At 40.0% G+C, this 18126-nt stretch overlaps 1 protein-coding gene across 1 annotated transcript in view; it reads right to left on the minus strand.

Annotated features, from left to right (window-relative positions):
- The window catches only part of Raph1 (Ras association (RalGDS/AF-6) and pleckstrin homology domains 1), a 73903-nt gene that overhangs the window by 24002 nt on the left and 31775 nt on the right, over positions 1 to 18126 (minus strand). The window contains 1 exon segment of the mRNA XM_021655660.2: positions 17249 to 17757. Within this exon segment, the coding sequence (XP_021511335.1) occupies positions 17249 to 17757 (509 nt within the window).

Genomic DNA, 18126 nt, shown 5'->3' on the forward strand with positions numbered 1-18126 from the left:
GAAATTAAGGTGCAGTTTCTCTGAAATCATTTCATATACTGCAAAAATAAAAAAGTAACAAATTAATTCAAAGAGAATTTAAAGTGGTAATTTAATATTCACTGGATTCTCTACTGTATAATGCGGCCTAGAATCATAGTAATTTTAGTTAACTATTTCTGTGAAGAAGTCATGAAATTAAACTCTCATTAAGAGAACTAACATTAATTATCTAAAACTACTTGATGAACTACAAGTTATGTTGTGTATGACATTTAAATTTAAATTCCTACAAAAATACAAGGCTTGTATGATAATTATAGCCACAGCACCAACTAAGACTCAAAAAATCTACAGTCTTCCTAAGATCACACATATTTACTAAATGTTTAGCTGCACATTTGCTATACCATAATCTCAGTTTCTAGTGTCCTTAATAGCTTATACCCTTAGCTTTTGGGGTACCAATAAATAAAACTGCTTGTTAAAGATATAATGTAAAAACAGTGTAGCATCTTTTCTGAGGCAAAGAAAACAATGGTTACTACAGCACGGTTTGTTTTTATTTTTATTATTATTTTTTAATTTTATGTGTATTAGCGTTTTGCCTGCATGTCTGTGAGTTACAGATCTTGGAGCTACAGACAGTTGGGAGGTGCCGTGTGGGTACTGGGATTTAAAACTGCGACGTCTGGAAGAGTAGTCAGTGATCTTAACCACTGAGCCATCTCTCTAGCCCTATAGAATGGTTTTTTTATGTATTTTGTTTAATGTCTGAGGGCTCTGTCTGCATGTACACCTGCATGCCAGAGGAGGGCATTAGATCCGTTTACAGATAGCTGTGAGCCACCATGTGGTTGCTGGGAATTGAACTCAGGACTTCTAGAAGAGCAGCCAGTGCTCTTAACCTCTGAGCCATCCCTCAGCCCTTAGAGCATGGTTCTTAAACACTGGCAAACACCTGGAGGTTGGGAACTGGGATACCAGGCTTATGGTAGAGAGCCAGATTATTCTACAGAATGGCATATCAGAGGTGCACATACTTGGCAAAATTAGACTTTTTTACATGTTTGTATATACAGATACATATATATGTATATGTGTGTATATATTTTTATATAGAATCTTAATTTAATTAATTTTACCTTTTGAGGACAGGATCTCTTATAGTTCCAGGCTGGTCCAATTCATTGTATAGCTGAAGATAGCCCTGAACTCCTGATCTACTTGCCTTCATCTAGGTTACAGGTGTGTACCACAATGCCTGGCTATTTTATCATAAGACTGTGTGCTCCCTAAGTGTAAGAAATATGTCCATTTGACAGTGTTGTACACTGACTAGTATCCTTCAAAGTGCAAGGATTACTACGATTATCAGACAAATAGGCAAGAGAAGTGGTAAAATGTTAAACTCAGTCTGGGAATAGTGTAAGAAACAGATGAGGGACAAAGTTAGAGAAAACTGCAGTGTGCGTTTAAGTGCTGAGAGACTGTTCTTATGGTGGAGGCAATGAGAATGAAACAGACGGGAAACCTAGTACAATCTGAGGGTTACCACAGGCTCATTGCAGATCCGAGACAGTGACGGGGACATAGAGTGACGAGTGATCAATGATCAACCTGTGTTACTCGGAGAATGGCAGTACCCTAAGTAGAGAAAGAAAATGTATCTCCGTTGTGGGGCCCCAGGGCAAACATGGGGGAGGGATTCTGCAGGATTGAAGTCTAAGTAAGCTAAAACCCTAGCAGCTATCAACTATCTGGAAATGCAGAGAACAAGGAGAGACAGAGACAATGCCCGTGGCCAGAGCTTGCACTCTCTTCTAGAACAGATCCTAGTTAGGCTATGAGGCTTGTCTCTCGAGTTAGAACATACATGGTCTCACTGCTCACTGTGAAGGGGTCTTTTTCTTCGAGCTGCTTCTTGGATTTGGTTTTAGTCGGTTACCTTCTCTCCTAAGTTTATGGTGTGAATAAATGAAAGAAGAAAAACCCTTTCAGATTTAATAACATACATAACTTCTAAATTGTTTATTCATCAGAAACTGTAAGCCAAGTCTGGCATTCTTGAACTTAACACTGTGCTACTTAAATAAGATAATGATTAAGACAATGATTAAGAAAACAGTCATTCAGCTCCTTGTTATTGTTACCAAGTTAATAATGAGAATTGATAAAGAGATTTTGTTATAAAATAGCACCCCAACAAAATCCAGCTGAACTGAATCAAACTGAGGATAGAACACTGAGAAATTCAAATTGTGATCATCTCTTCCAGTAAGGCTAAGTTAATACAAATCAAAATTCTGTCTATGTAAATAAATGCTGAAATTAAACTAGAAGTAATAATGTGATCAAGGACTGTAAAGCTTGCAAAAGAAACTCATACCGTAAAGCCATCAATAGCAAAAGTTAAATTAAAGCAGCGATATTAGACTTTGAAATGCGATAGAAAATTAAACTAGAAAAAGTGCAACATACTTGAAAGAACACTAAACATCTGCAGAAGTTAAAAAACAAGTGAAAACTGCTGAACATATTTTTGGCTGTGAACATTAACGTCCTTAGATTAAGAAGACAGTTACTTTCAGCAAGAGAAATGCAGCCTGCATTAAAGACAATGGTGCTACAATAAGAAAGGAATACGGAGAATGCAATCACACACAGAGATTATATTCCATCTGCAGGGCAGTAAATAGTTACATGCACATGGAGAACGGTGGCATCACCTTGGTCAGCAAATGAGAAGGCTTTCCTGCAATGTTTCTCAGAAGAAGGGATGTTTCCCTGTCCAGATAGGAGTGCTTGTGCAGAGAGAGAGAGAGAAAAACAAAGAAGGTGGTAAGAGAAGTCAGTGGAGGCTTTATGTGTTTTAAAATAAAACAGAATAAGAATGACTCTAATTAATTTCACACCTATTTTTGTAAACTGAGTGGATTCATCAAGGAAAAGTATCTTAAAACCAAACCAACAGCAGCAGTAGAAACGAAGGTGAGAAGTAAAGACCCCATCCACACCCATGGGTCTGTTCCAGGTGACCTACTGACTTCTGGCCCTGAGTAACACACCAAGACCATAAAACCAGATTGGCCTACAAGCCAGCGGTCGAGAATGCATGCACAAGGCGCAGACAAAACTGTGTCAAAGGCCAATGACTAAGCATAGCTCCTATTAAACATCCACAAGATTACAGAGACTTAAGCAGTATATTGTTTAGAACACAGACATTTTAACAACTGGCACCTGTTTCTCATCAGTTCAATGAAAGCCACACCAAGAGAAAAAACACCAATATGCGTTTTGACTGATATTTTGTTTCCAGTAAAATTTTATTAATTCATTCATTACAGGATAGTGTTATACAATGAAGGACTTTCACAGAAAACAAACACTGAATATTTTCTCCTTGAAGTGATTTAATATCTCTCCCTAGTAATGATGCAAATAACATAGTCCTTAGCTACCATTTATATATTCTTAGTGACTTAAAGAACACTCCATTTTATTTTAAATTGTATGTCTGTGTGTGCATGTAGGCCACTGAGGGTGGGCGCTGGGACCTGGACTCAGGTCCTTTGGATGAGCAGTCAGTCCACTCTCTTAGCAAGTGCTCTGCCTCTCAAGGCCCTCTTGATAACTTAAATAACACACTGTAATGCAAGCGTATGTAACCATATATATTTATCCTTAAACTTCAACTACTTTGATATGTGCATCATTTGAACTTGCCTGTCCCTTAACAAATCTGAATTAGTATTTCATGTCATGTAGTTACTTTTGCCATTGAAAGCAATGAAAGGTACTAACACAAAAAGTGTTCCATGGGTTGTATTTTATAAATCTATACCAAATTATTTTAACAGGTTCTTTGGAAATAAAATCCAATGGATAGATACAAGACCTGTAGACACCTTCAAAAGTCCATATAGATGACGCAGCATAGCACGTTAGGACTGGAAGCACTGTTACAAAGACACTAACTTAAACTTAGCGCGGATCTCCCCTGTGTTGAGTCTGTTCTAGGACACCTGTTTATATAGCCCCTCTTACCCATGTCCCCCAAAACAACAAAAAGAAACCTAGCGGTGTGAGTGGAGGGGTTTCCTCATGATCACCGCTAAAAAGGCCAAACATTAAGAACTAAGAAACTAGTCTCAGCCCCTCACTTATCTATACGCTACAGTCCTCCCAAAGATAAAGACTGGTTATCTCAACCATAAAACAGTAGGTAGGCAGAAGTTTCTGAAAACTCAATTTAGTTTAAGGTTACTGCTCAGCCCAGATCAGAGGGAAAAAAATAAGTATAAAGACTGAAAAGCAAAATTTAAAAATATCAGCTATAAGCCAGGCATAGTAGCGCACACCTGTACTCCCAGCAGGAGGAAGGGGCAGGCACATCTTTGTGAGTTTGAGGCCAGCCTGATCTACAAAGCAAGTCCAGAACACCCAAGGCTACACAGAGGAACCTTGTCTCAAGAAACAAAAAACACAACACAACAAAAATCAGCTATAACTTTAACTGCTTTCAACCACTCGTTTTTGTCATTTACACATGAAAAAATATACTCTCAAAAGACAAAGCATGAATTTGAAGAAAGTAAGCTGTGTGTGGTATGAGCCTGTATCTCCGTGTGTGTGTGTGTGTGTGTGTGTGTGTGTGTGTGTGTGTACCTGGAGAGGCCAGAAGTTGTTGTTGGTGTCCTTCTCCATTGTTCTCACCTTGTTTGAGGAAGCAGGGTTTCTCACTGATTTAGCTAGTCTAAGCTACCTAGCGTTCTCTGTAATCTTTGGCTGGGGCTGCAGGTGGGCTACCATGGCCACTTGGGTTCTGAGGATCCAAACTCTAGTCTCAAACCTACAAAAGAAGTGTTTTGTTTTGTTTTGTCTGGCTTTAGTCCCCTGAACCATCTTTCCAGCCCAAGAAAAGAGTTTCTTGAAAACTTATCACAATTTATCTTACAAAGGTTACTGTTCCAGAAAGAGCCCCAAATAGTGGAATATCAATATTCATGTAACCACTTTCAAGTTTATTCTCTCTGTCCACCACTGAGCCCTGGTGGGGAGGGACCATACCCAGGCCACAGAGCATGGTGACCAATGCCTTTAACTGCTGAGCCACCTTGCTGGCCTTGCATTTCAAGTTTTAAAAAATGAAATTTGCACTGGGTGAAGGTAGCACATACCTTTAATCCCAGCACCCAGGAGGCAGAGACAGGCAGATCTCTGACTTCAAGGCCAGCCTGGTCTAGAGTAAATTCCAGAAGAGTTGGGCTACACAGAGAAACCGTCTCTAAAAACAACTCCAACAAAACAAAAACAAAAATATGAAATTTGCCTCATGCCATCCACAAAAGCTATGACTTGGTAAAACATTAATTCTAGATATCAATTCTAAAATAATCTTTTTAAAAGGCTTACAATATGTACTTAATGTAGAAATTATAAACATTTTAGCTCCTGGTTTTCAGAAAATATTTGGTTGTTGTTTAAGAAACAGAGCCAGGGAAATAGCTGGCTCAGCAGGTGGAAATGCTTGCTGTGCACATACATAACGTGAGCTCAGTCCCTGACACCCATGCACAAGGCTAGATGTGGTGGTGCCATTTGTAATTCCAGCACTCCTATGGCAAGATTTTCATGGGCAAGGGAATTTCCGGGAATACAAATAGCACACAGCACAAACAATAAGAGAGACCTATCCCAAAACATCTTGGAAGGGTGAACCAATTTCCCAAAGTTTTCCTTTGATCTCTTCACAAGTGTGGTGGCATTTTTTTTTTAAATACATTAGAGGGGATTAGAGAGATGATTCAGTGGTTGAGAGCACTGGCTGCTCTTCAGGAGGACCCAGGTTTGATATCCAGCACCCATGTGGTGGCTCACAACTGTCTGTAACTCTAGTCCCGGGGGAACGGATGCCTTTTTTAAGCCTCCACAAGCACCAGACATGCATGTGGTTCATAGACATATATACAGACAAAACACTCACAAAAAGACATCGTTTGGATCTCGGGGCAAGAGGAACAGATCCAGAAATATAGTATCATAATGATTTTTACTTATTACTATAAATAATAAAAAAATGTCTTATGAAAATACTACTCTAGTGCACTTTGCTAATGGGCAATACTCTAAAAGTAAAATAATTATTTGGGTTGAAATTTTTCCTGAAGAACAGGATGTAGTTCACTAGAAAAGCAGAATGGCAGGGCCTTTTATGGGAAGGCAGATCCACGTTCCTTCTATTTAAACTATGTGTGTAACAGGAGGCATGGCATCTAGAAACAGTATCCCCTTTAAATAAACACCTACATTACTTCTCTCCCTCTCTTTGGGATCAGCCAGCCACACATTGCTCCTTGCTTTCAGAAGGAACAGGAATGAGCCTTCCTTCTCACCGAAGAAAGATGTAAAGGGAGTGAGAAAAGAGATGTGCAGTTAACAGTCAAGATGTCTTGGTTAGTTGCTAGTTAACAAAAACACACTGTGGTCAGCGAGATGGCGCGGCCCTTGTGGAAGCCTGACATGTGAATCTGACCCCTAGAACCCATGTAAAGGTGGAAGGAAAGAGCCAACTTCACAAAAGTGTCTTCTGAACTCCATATGCACACTGTGGCACACATGGCCACACAGACGCTTTAACAGAGAAACCAAGTCAAGGCCTGTGTGTTCTCCATTTCCATTTATGCCCTATTCTGCCATCTAACTTTAAGCCTGGAAAAAGGCAGCCGCACACTGCTGCCTTGTCTATGAACAATACCTTAGTCCTTGTTCTCCCTGCACTACCTGGTCTGTAACTCCCTGATACCCTTCTGTATTCCCAGTGATGGCTACAATGACGTTTGCGTGGCATGGCAGGGAGGAGCAGGAGAGTGAGTGCCTAACCCAAAATTAGGGGCTTAGCAAGGTAATCCAGAAAATGTGTATAGTCTTGGAGGACGAGGACAAGGCTGAAAAGGGTAGGATGAGTAGAGGAAATAAGAAAATAAATATTTGAGAGCAATAGTTCTGTAGTACTGTCTTTAATTTGGCATCTCAGAAAAATGGTGAGGGTATTTTGGGATTTACAATAAAGACAAAAAAGGGGTTAATAACACCTACTGAGAAGAAAGTCAAAAGTGCCAGATGTCTAAAGCATGACACAACATCACGTAAAAGTGCAGATCCCATCCCCCAAGACATCTTTGTCCTTACATGGAAAATCATAGAGATGAAAATCTTGTATATTTTACATATAAACACAAAGTAATTTTGTATAATACTGTTTCAACGAATTCTGGAACATTTTATCTTATGAAATAGATTGAGAAAATTCTATACTTTGTATTATGTTTGATATCAAATGTAATGAATCTGATTAAGTTCTGTGCATACAAACACGGTACTTTGCTTATACTCACCTTCCCTCTCACCTGTGTTGCCCCCACCCCTCCATGGTTTCTTTGGCTTAAGACTTATGAAAAACTGTTTATAATGATGGAACCATTACTAATGGAAGCTCAGCTTGAAGCAAGAGCTGCCAGGATCACAACTAGCAGTGCCAGATACACTGAGATCTAAATTCCTTTGAACAAAATTAAGAAGTAAATGCTATACTAGTAAAAATATGAAATGCAGGACTTTCACCGAGCTTCATTAGTATACACTGTTTGAAAAATGTGTGTTTTATAAAATCAAATATCAAAAATTGTTTCTTACTAACCCTTTCGTTTCAAACTGCAAATGACTTAACAGTGTAACTATAGCTAGAAACTGATCTTGAGCCAGATGATGGAGGACACTTATAGTCCAAGCACTCAGTATTGCTAAGGCAGCAAGAACTCAGAATTCTGTAGAATCCACTGTCCCTCCTGTGACTTTAACTGTCTTAGCACCCCACCTCAGTTAAGGACACCTCCCTGTTTTCCTTCTCCGACCACAAATATGCCCTATCTATCCCAGCACACTTTAATTCTGGGAGCCACTCATACTCTACTCTTTCTGTTTTGGGTCTTTTTAAACAAACACACTATGTATCACTTCAATGAGAACTTTACATTAAGAGCAGGTAGATTTTCATTATTGTTGGTATAATGTGTTGTTGGTTTTTTTTTTAATGTATACACCTTACCCTTTTTCATTCAAATGCTTATTTCTCCCCCACCACCCCCAACTCTCTGGTTTTAATCCGGATATTGCATTGTGATACTCATTATAAGCATCCTGTCTCAACTCTTGTAAACAGGGCAAAATAAAGCAACTAGACACAATGTTGAGCAGGGAGGAGCCAGAGGACAGGAAAGAGGGGAGGAGCCTGAAGGCAGGAGATGAGTGGGAGGAGAAGGGTGGAGAGGGGAGCTAGAAGAGCAGAGCTGGAGGAGAGATCTTGGAGGACGTGGAGCATGAACCAGATCTTAAGATTTCACAAAAAGCAAGTATAATGTGGGAAATCTAAATGTTAGGAAACTGAGGGCTTGGAGGTTTAGGAGGGAGTAAATGTTGCCCAGCATTGTGTTTTAAGTTAACTAAAAACCCAGTCTCTGTGTGGTGATTTGGTTATACAGCTGTTTAAGATTAGCAGCAAGCTTTACTAGAAGATAAACCAATAGTAAATATTAATTGTCTCTTACAACACATTTTCTTGCATCCTTTAATGGTGTCAGCCGAACATTTATGTATTAAATGTTTTTATTATAAATTATTTGGGTTTACTTTTCTTCATCCCCAGTGTTAAGGCATTATATTCTTTTACATCTTAGGGATATAAGTAAATTTATGTTAACTATGAGTTCTGTTAGGGGTTGTAAAGATGGTGCTACAAATTACTTGTTATTTTAAAAAGGGATTAAAAAGATTGAGAACTACTGCTCGGTAAAAACAACCACTAGTCACGGAATACATTTTGGAGAAACTAGGTATTTAGTTACACACTGATGCAGGAGAGACAGTGTAACACATGGTCCCACCCTGGAGAACGGCTAACCATTAGGCCTACAGATGCTGATGAAAGCCCTGAGAGTCAGAATTTTACAGTGATTCCAATACAAAAATCCCTCACATCAGGTGGTCTACCTTGAGTGTTACCATTCAACATCATATATCATAAAGGTGATTATCAGGCTTTGCTCACTTTCTTTTAAATCTGATTTAATTTTTATTTGAAAAATCAACAAACAGTGCTAGCAAAATTGGGTTTCTACCTGCAGAAGAATTATGTTTATATCTTAAACACTGTACAAAACAAAAACAAAACAAAAACCATCCAAAATGGATCAAAGACCTTATTTTAAAGCTTGAAACAGTGAAACCTTCAGAAGAAAACAGGTGATATCCTTCAAGATATTGGGATAGGCAAGAACTTTTTAAAATGATACTATCAGCACTGTAACTAACCCCAGTATCAACAGATGGGACTACATAAGAACAAAAAGTTTCTCTATAGCAAAGAACACAGTCAGCAATTGTTAGCAGAAAGCCCACACAGTGGGGAAAAACCTTTACCAGCTACACTTCACACAAGGGGCTGGTAGCCAGAACTTACAAAGAACTGCAGGAATTAAATACCATAGAAATAAAATTGTCAATCAACAAATGGGCAAATTAACTGAAAAGACAATTTTTTAAAAAAGAAAATACAAATGGCCAATAATTATCTTTAAAAAATGTTGAAAATTCTTAGCCCTCAGGGAAATGCAAATCAAAACTACTCTGAAGCCTGGTGGTGGTGGTCACACCTTTTACCTCAGCCCTCAGGAGGCAGAGGCAGGAGATCTCTGTGAGTTCAAGGCCAATTTGGTCCACAGAGTGAGTTCTAGAACAGACAGGGCTACACAAAGAAACCCTGTCTTGAAAAACACAGACAAACAAGCAAACGTACTTTAAGATGTCACCTCACCCTCATCAAAATGTCTGTCAATAACAAATCTGACAACAAATGCTGGAGGGGATGGGAGTGGGAGTGGTGTGAATACAGCCATTGTGGGTGTCGGTATCTCTACAATTACACACCATGCCGTGTCTGTAACACGTGCTTTAGACTCCTCCTTTGTGTTCTTAGGAGTAAGAACACAATTTTTCCTACAGGCTGTCTTAACCTCTGTGACTCCTACTGAGGGGTAGTGATATGTATATGTGCTCTCAGAAAAAGATGTTGCAGGAAAATGGATGGACTCAGAATGCATAATATTGAGGTCATATAATCTCCGAAAGAAAAATATTTGCATGTTCACTCTCATGTGCAGAACCCAGCCAATAATATATGTCTATAGATAAACAAATGCACACGTAGGTACAGTATAACATGAAGAAGACAAAAGGCTCTATTTTAGGGATGGGCTGAATGCAGTTAATGGACATGAATTATGAAAAAGGATACAAAGCTAATTGTTTTTCTAGTTCAGTCTGTTCAGACTGTTTTGTCTGGTGGCAGGTAAATGTATATTATATATACAATATATATATATTGTATATAGTATATTGAATATATATTCAATATATTCAATAATGAAAGCAGGAAATCTAATGTGCAGCTCCACAGCTTTATTCCAAATGCCTACTCTAACTGTATGGAAATTCATTGAGTTGTGCAGACTTTGGGTCTGGTTAATTTTGGTGTAGAATTTTTTTTTTAATTTACAAGTCTTTTTAAATAATTAAATTTATTAAACAAAAAAGCTGACGTTATTATATGATCAGACATAAACATCTGGAATTCTATGAATCTGTTTTTCTTCGTTGATATTTAAACAGCCCCACACGGCGCTTACAGAACTTACAGGAGTCAGCTCAGCCTGCTCTTCCGTGAAGTCTGAGTGCTGCTTGGCCTGCTTACTGGGACAGCTCAGAGAGATAGCATGCTGTGGAAACGGAGGAAGGAAAAGAATGATAGGTAATGGAGGGGAAAAGAACAGCTCTCCTGATTATGCAGGGAGAGAAATGGATCACTGAAATGTAACAAACAGAAACAAAAAAAAAAATAGCAAAAAACAAAACAAACAAAAATGCATGCAATTTTACCGTTCATTCTCTTGCACAAAAATTAGAAAAGAACTAGATGATTGTAACCTGAATGACTTAAGAACAGTCTTATTTCATTGCCTGACAACACAGCTGTCAGTTGCAACAAGGCTGTGGAGAGAAGCACTTTATGCTAATGAACTTTACTTGCCTGGACCACTGGCCATACTCTAAATCTCCTGTTAATTATCCCTCAAAGCCAGGGCCAAGTCTCCATGTTACTCAAGCTTCTGGCTTTCTGCTTTCCCAATACAAAGAAAATGAAATCTCAGCCAGTAAAGTGTATTCTGTATTAAATTCACATATTACCCCATGTCCTTTCAAGTTTTATATGAATAAAATAGCCCTCCCTCTGACTTAAGCGTGTTTCAGATCTGACTCACTCCTCCTTCGGTATGCCTGACACTCAAACAGGTCAACCCTCTGGGGTAAGGAAGGGACAGCAACACGTTCAGCAATTTTGGCTAATCTGCCCCTTGCCTCTTGTTTCTTTGTACTGCCAAATTTCCTGAATCCTTACTTGGCAGCTCTGCCATTTCCTAGACATGCAATTTTTTAATTCTCTGCAACCTTTCCCCTCCAAGATTTCAGTCATTGAGTTGTCAAGTTTTTTGTATTTAATCTTCAAAGGCATTGATAACTTTGTGTGTGTGATGCTGTGTTTGTGTGTGCTTATACAGGTCACAGTTTGATGCTCATTGTCTTCCTCAATAGTGCTCCACCATACTCCCTGAGGCAGGGTCTCTCACTAAACTTGGAGCTCACCGATTTGGCCAGACTGGCTGGCTGTCAAGCCCCAGGGATCCACCAACCTCTGTCCCTCTGCACTGGGATGCTCTGGATCTGAACTCAGACTCTCCAGTTCTCTCCCCAGTCCCTGATGATGACCATTTATCCTTTACAATGCAACGCTGTGCCTAGGCGCTGCGTTATCTGTGGAATAGTTCAATAACTACTTACGAAATGGAGAACCACTTCTGCTTTGCCTTCATACCATATGCTTTGCCAAATTGAGACTCTTCACTTTTCTATGTATTATCCACTAAACATGCTTTATAGCACTATTTCAGTTACTAGATCAATACTGTCAATTCTATATGATGGATATCATTCTCAGGAAATAGAAATGGTAAGAGCCAACAGAAAAGGGTCATGTACCTAACTCTCAAATAGCTTAGGACAAACACACACAAAACGAGTAATAAGGTTCCCGACACAACAGGACAGACACACATATGAACTCGGAGACTGGGTGGCATCAACAAGGCCAGCACAGGTTCAAGCAAGATGGTGTTCCAGAACTAATAAGACAGGGAAGCGGACACGGGACCCCATCCCTAAAGAAGCCACCTGCAATTGATGCTCTCTGGCACAGGAAAAATCAGTTTTCTCCGGGGAGTCCCACAGGGTCTATTAACCACACCTCACGGCAGGTACAATGCCCAGTATTGGTTGGCCAGCACAAAACAACTAAGTGGTCTTTTTGTGACTTTCTGATCCATTTTGCTTTGTTTGGGCATTTTTGTTTTATTACTAATAAAACTTTTTATTTTTGTGAGGTTTTTTTTGGGGGGGATAGTTCTTGTTTTTTGTTGTTATTTTTGTTTGAGAGAGAAAGGGTGGGTAAGGAGGATCTGGGAAGAATTGTGGGAGGAGAAAAATGATCAAAACATACTGTATGAAAAATATTTTAAAAAATTGGAGTTGTCAGAGTAGGGGGATGTGAGCAAAACAGACAGTGTGAAGACTCTACTGTGGAGCACTCCAAAAGACAAGAGGCTCCAGGGAGACTAATGAGGTGGTTCCACACTTTCCAAATCCCACCAAAACAAAAATTAAAGAAAAACAGACAAAGACAATTTCTGGAAGGTACAAAGTATATGGCTAAGTGATAACCAACTTGAAAGGCCCAACGGAAGTTGAATGCTAGCCAGGCATGGTGGCACATGCATGCAATCCCAGCACTTCAGAGGCAGAGGTAGGCAGGTCTCTGTGGGTTCGAGGCCAGCCTGGTCTACAAAGCAAGTCCAGGACAGCCAAAGCTACACAGACAAACCCTGTCTCAAAAAACCAAAAAAAGTTGAATGCTGAGCTAGCATCAGAAAAAAATCAAAACAGCACCCTGCTTTATGTCCTAAGATCTAGCCCTCCGGAGCAGCGGTAGGAGCGACAGTGGGACTACAGACAATAGAAACCATCATTGAGACCGGTTATCCCCTGGAGTTGCTTCTTCATTTGCCATGTCAGCAATGGACTTACAATCAGATTGACATTTACTCATAGCCCTAACAGAGCAGAGATGAGGTTCACTCAGTTCTGCAGCCTCAGGCTGTTCACGAGGGGCCTTTCCAGGACATATTAAATGAGACCACATCGGTAAGAAGAGAAATGACCATGGTTGTGAAAACGTCACATTCCACAGGCAGCAGTACTATCTGGAGTAATGAACAGAAGTCTGAGGCCCCTCCAAGACACACTCCTACTCCCTTACAAAGGTTGTACCAACATGAGGAAGTCAGGGTCTTATCACCACTTTATAGTGCTCTTCATGGCACTCTTCCTGCTGTGGACATGGAGACCCCGTGCACTTACTGATTTGGGGGCAACTTTAAAATAAAGACTAATTCTTGGTGACTTCTGTGAACAATCGTTTTCTTTTTGGCGCTGGAAGCCGAGAGCAGAGCCTTGCGTGCGCTAGGCAACAGTGGCCACAGCTCTGGCCACCTACAGATGTTCTACACAGCCTTTCATTCTGCTTAGCCTGGAACATGTCTTACTGTGCGTCCAGGCCGGAGAGCTCAGTTCTCCTCCCGCACTAGCCATCTATAATTAATCTTAATTCAGTATGCTCCCAAGAAAACATGTCAGGAAAAGGAAAACCCAAGGCAATTTGTCCTGAAAAGAGGGCTCTGACCTGCTATTAATTTTCTATCGAAAGATAAAATTTTCAAATGGGAGTGATTTTATGTTTCATGGGTATGTGAGCTACTAAATATTTTACAATGTCCAGGATACTATTTTACAACCAAAATCCCCCTGGCCCAAAGTGTCAGTCGTGTTTGTATTGAGAAATTGAAAGGATCAGATGAAGTTCACCCTGAGAACAATCCCACATCCCAACCTGTTCTCTTCCCTAACAAGCTTCTCAAATACTGGCTGCCCTTCATGCCACAGACTTTCAGAATTGTCTCTGCAGAGGGTTAGTGATCTATGGGAAAACACAAAAGTAAGCCTGAATAAGAGATAAGGGGGGAAATTAATAGAAAATTAAAGGAACATTAACTCTGTTCAAGCTAAACATGATTGAATCAACTGTTATAATTTAGAGTTGAAATAATGATAAGCAGAGAAAATGAAGGGGTTTTGTCTGTTTTTTTGCTGTTGTTTTTAAAAAGCAAACTGTTATCCCTCAAGAGAAAGTAAAGAATATGCAGTTCTGCAGCCAGCCTCAAGGGCACAGTCACTGTAATCAAAGCACCGAGTGTTCTGGGAGGCGCCTCAGTTGGGAGAGCGTGGGAGCCCAGCACAGGTAAGGTCCTGGGGTGGATCTCTAAGACCACACAAAGAAAGGAAATAAACAACAGTAACTAAATGTTCACCAGGGAAGAACTGAGGAGCAGGATCAGAGAAGTGAAGGGAGGTTCTAAAGAGGCTTCCGTCCCACCTTCCAACATCAGTATGTAATTTAGACAGCAGGGAAAAAAAAAGATAAAGTGACGTAAGTGTGGGTTATGGAGACAAATGTCATAAGAACCAGCTCAAAGATTACAAAGTGCTTATTTCTGGGGACAGAATATAACATGTGCATGGTAGAAAATACTTAATAAGTGTGAAAGAACTATCTAATCTCATGTATTAAAAACTAATTGTAATTTTAAACATTGTATTTCACTTTAAGAGTATTTGATACATGGGTTTTGGATCTAATAAAATGAATTCAGCTTATCTCATTTTATTCAGTCTGAATCAGAACACAGTATATAGGAGCCTAGCATAACTCTTCTGAGAGGCTTCAGCCAGCAGCTGATGGAAAGAGATGCAGAGACCCACAGCCAAACATTAGACAGAGCTCAGGGAGTCCTACGGAAGAGTTGGGGGAACGACTGAGGAGCTGGAGGGGTCAAGGACTCTACAAAAAGACCTACACAATCAACTAACCTGAGCCCATGGGGACTCACAGAGACTGAACCACCAACCAAAGAACATACATGGCCTGGTCCTAGGCCCCTTACATGGGTAGCAGATGCAGAGCTTGGTCTCCATGTGGATCCCCCAACAACAGAGAGCGGGGGCCCTCTCTGACTCTGATGCCTCCCTCTGGATCCCGTTCCCCTAGCCTCACTGAGGCTGCCTAGTCTGGCCTCAGTGGGAGAGGATGCACATAGCTCTGCAGTGACTTAATGTACCAGGGCAGGTTGGTACCTTCTGAGGAGAAGAAGAAGGGAGAATGGAGAGGTGGAGTATGTGAGGGGGAAACTGGGAGGAGAGGCAGGGGGCTGCAATCAGGATGTAAAGTGAATGAATGAATGAATAAATAAATAAAGTAAAAAAAAGACAAAGGATATTAAAAGCAAGTTTTTAAGCCTTTTTTTTTTTTAAATCACCCTGGACAGAGGAGGCCAGATAAAACTTTAGACCATTCCTGATTTACCTACCAAACCTCATTGAAAATATCATATTAAACACTACACCATCAAATATTGGTATCTTTACCAATGGGTATCACCGGATACTGTTTGATGCGTTTCTTGAGAGATGGGCTTTTCAGTTTATATTCTCTTACATTGTTTAAATGTTAGTGAGTGGTATTTTATAGACAGAAAGACAGATGGACAGGACAGTCAACAGCCACACAGAGTATCCTTGGTGATTAGTTTCAGATCTGTTCTCATGCACTTTGACCTAACTCAGAATAACAGGACAGAAAGGAAGTAATAACAAACAAGACAAGGAAGAGAAGAACACATTGCTAATAAACACTGCTTACTTAACTCTCAACGGGAAAATCTGACAGGCATGAAATGCAATGCTGTGGAGCTGGTACTGGACAGGGCTCTTAGGTCACAGAGCAGACATTGGGTTTCTTTATAAAGTAGAAACTGGCTTTCAAACTCTTTTACAAAATACAGAATTTAGACAGACGAAAGCTAGCTAAACGAGGGCTTGTTCTTTAGGCTCCTTGGATTTGGTTACTTTCCCTGCAGCAGTACACTAGCCTCTAAACCACAGTGATGGTCGATGCTTCTCTTGTGCTCCACAGTACCTAAAACAGACCTAAGCACTTGGGTCACTTGTTCATTTAAATTTATCTTTAATCTAAAGAATTAAATCAGTTTGGTGGGGGAGAGTCTAATGATGCCAGATAGTATAAATTTCAAGTTTCCCTGTGATTCTTTCAATGACGTCTTACACTACTTCACACTAGTGCCAGCAATGCATACATTCTTTTATGTTGTAGCAGAGTATGTAAACACAAGCTCATTGGAAAGGCTGACTTTGTTCTGCGCCTTTCATTTTCTCTCTTGTTCTTACCATACAACAAAACTGCTATCTTCTTGATGCAAAGAAATCAAGAGAAACCTCTTTCTTTTGTTAAATTTATTATCACAAATCCATCTCCTACCCTTACCCCAAAACACTTACGTCATCTCATATCACCTGTTATCATTTTTGACTCTGAGGCCCTCTCTGAGGAAGAGAGGAACGGCAGACCAAGTAATAGGAATTAAGATTTTCTTGTGAGAAACTGACACCTGCCAAGACTGAACAACTGACCTGAGTTCCACAGGTACCAAATGACAGACACATGTTCTGCAAGTCCAGCTGTCCTCTCTACTGCATCAGACTAACTCTCTGATAACAGAATGGAGCAAACTCCAAACAGAATTTTAGCTTACAATGAGGATTTACATAGCCTTATGGTCTCATTTTAATGATGTTAAAAACAATTATCAGCTTATTTATGGCTTGGCAAATCATCATTCATTTTTTAAAAAATCACATGAAATAACTGTCATTAATTCAACTGTCATTAATAACAAGTCAAAGACAATAAGAAAAATCTAAACCCCATCTGGCTCATCTTTGTGACACTGCCATGTCTGGTGACAAACTCTTCTGTGGTCTCATTTAGCTGAAAAGTACTTTCAACAAATTTTAAATATTAAAGAAGTAACCAAAGTCAGCCAAAGCTCCGTTAAAACAAAACAAAACAAAACAGCTATTTCTCTGTATTTTAAGGCCAGAAAAACAGAAGAAAATTTCCTCTATTTACCTCAGTAATTGGCTGCCCCTGATGTGTTGTCAAATCCAGTTCTTGAGGGCGCGTCACTTTATCAATATCCAAAGAATCCATGCTAGAGGCTGCAGAAGCGATGCTGGAACGGGAGGAGTTGCTAACAGAGCGCACCTCAGCATCACTCACGGTGCCTGCTGACGCAGTCCTCCTGTGCTGACTCGTTACTACAGGCTTAGAATCTTCTACTGCAGACTGCTGAGCGGCCTCATCCATGCTCAAGGAAGCCTGTTCCAACTGTGCAGTGATGTCATCCAGGGAGTAGTTCACCTGGGGAGGCTTAGTTGTTCTATTAGAGGAGGATGACATTCCTCTGAGGGTGCCATGTTTCGATGAATGTCGGCCAGAAGTTGGCTTCTGAGTAGCTTTTGGTTCTGTGACTTGACGCTTACTATTTCCTGAGCCAATGCTGCTGAGCTCCTGCTCTATAGAGCAGAGGTCGGCCATCAGGGCATCCAGATCCACAGTTTCTCCCTGATTCAGAGCTTCTATAGAGAAGACACAAGTTTCCAGGACATAATCAAAATCTATCCATTCTATTATAATTAGCCATAGGCAGTGGGAAAAAAGCAAAAGAATGTATTTCATTGTGCCTAGCTAGAAACAATCAAATAAAGTATTTAATAGGTTCTGTTTTAAATCCTGAGAGATATTTTAGAAACAAACAGCCTATCCTTTAAGATCTCTGGTAAGGAAAATATGGTTGTAAGTTCAAAGACAAAATACTGAAAACACCTTGTACTATTCCATGGTTTTATCCAAATCTCCCACGTAAATTTATACTACTGTGTTAGCTTAATACAAGTGACAGTTATCTGAAAGGAGGGAACCTCAACTAAAAAAATGCCTTCATAAGA

The sequence above is a fragment of the Meriones unguiculatus genome, chromosome 15 (genome assembly GCF_030254825.1).
Source record: "Meriones unguiculatus strain TT.TT164.6M chromosome 15, Bangor_MerUng_6.1, whole genome shotgun sequence".
Lineage (NCBI taxonomy): Eukaryota > Metazoa > Chordata > Mammalia > Rodentia > Muridae > Meriones > Meriones unguiculatus.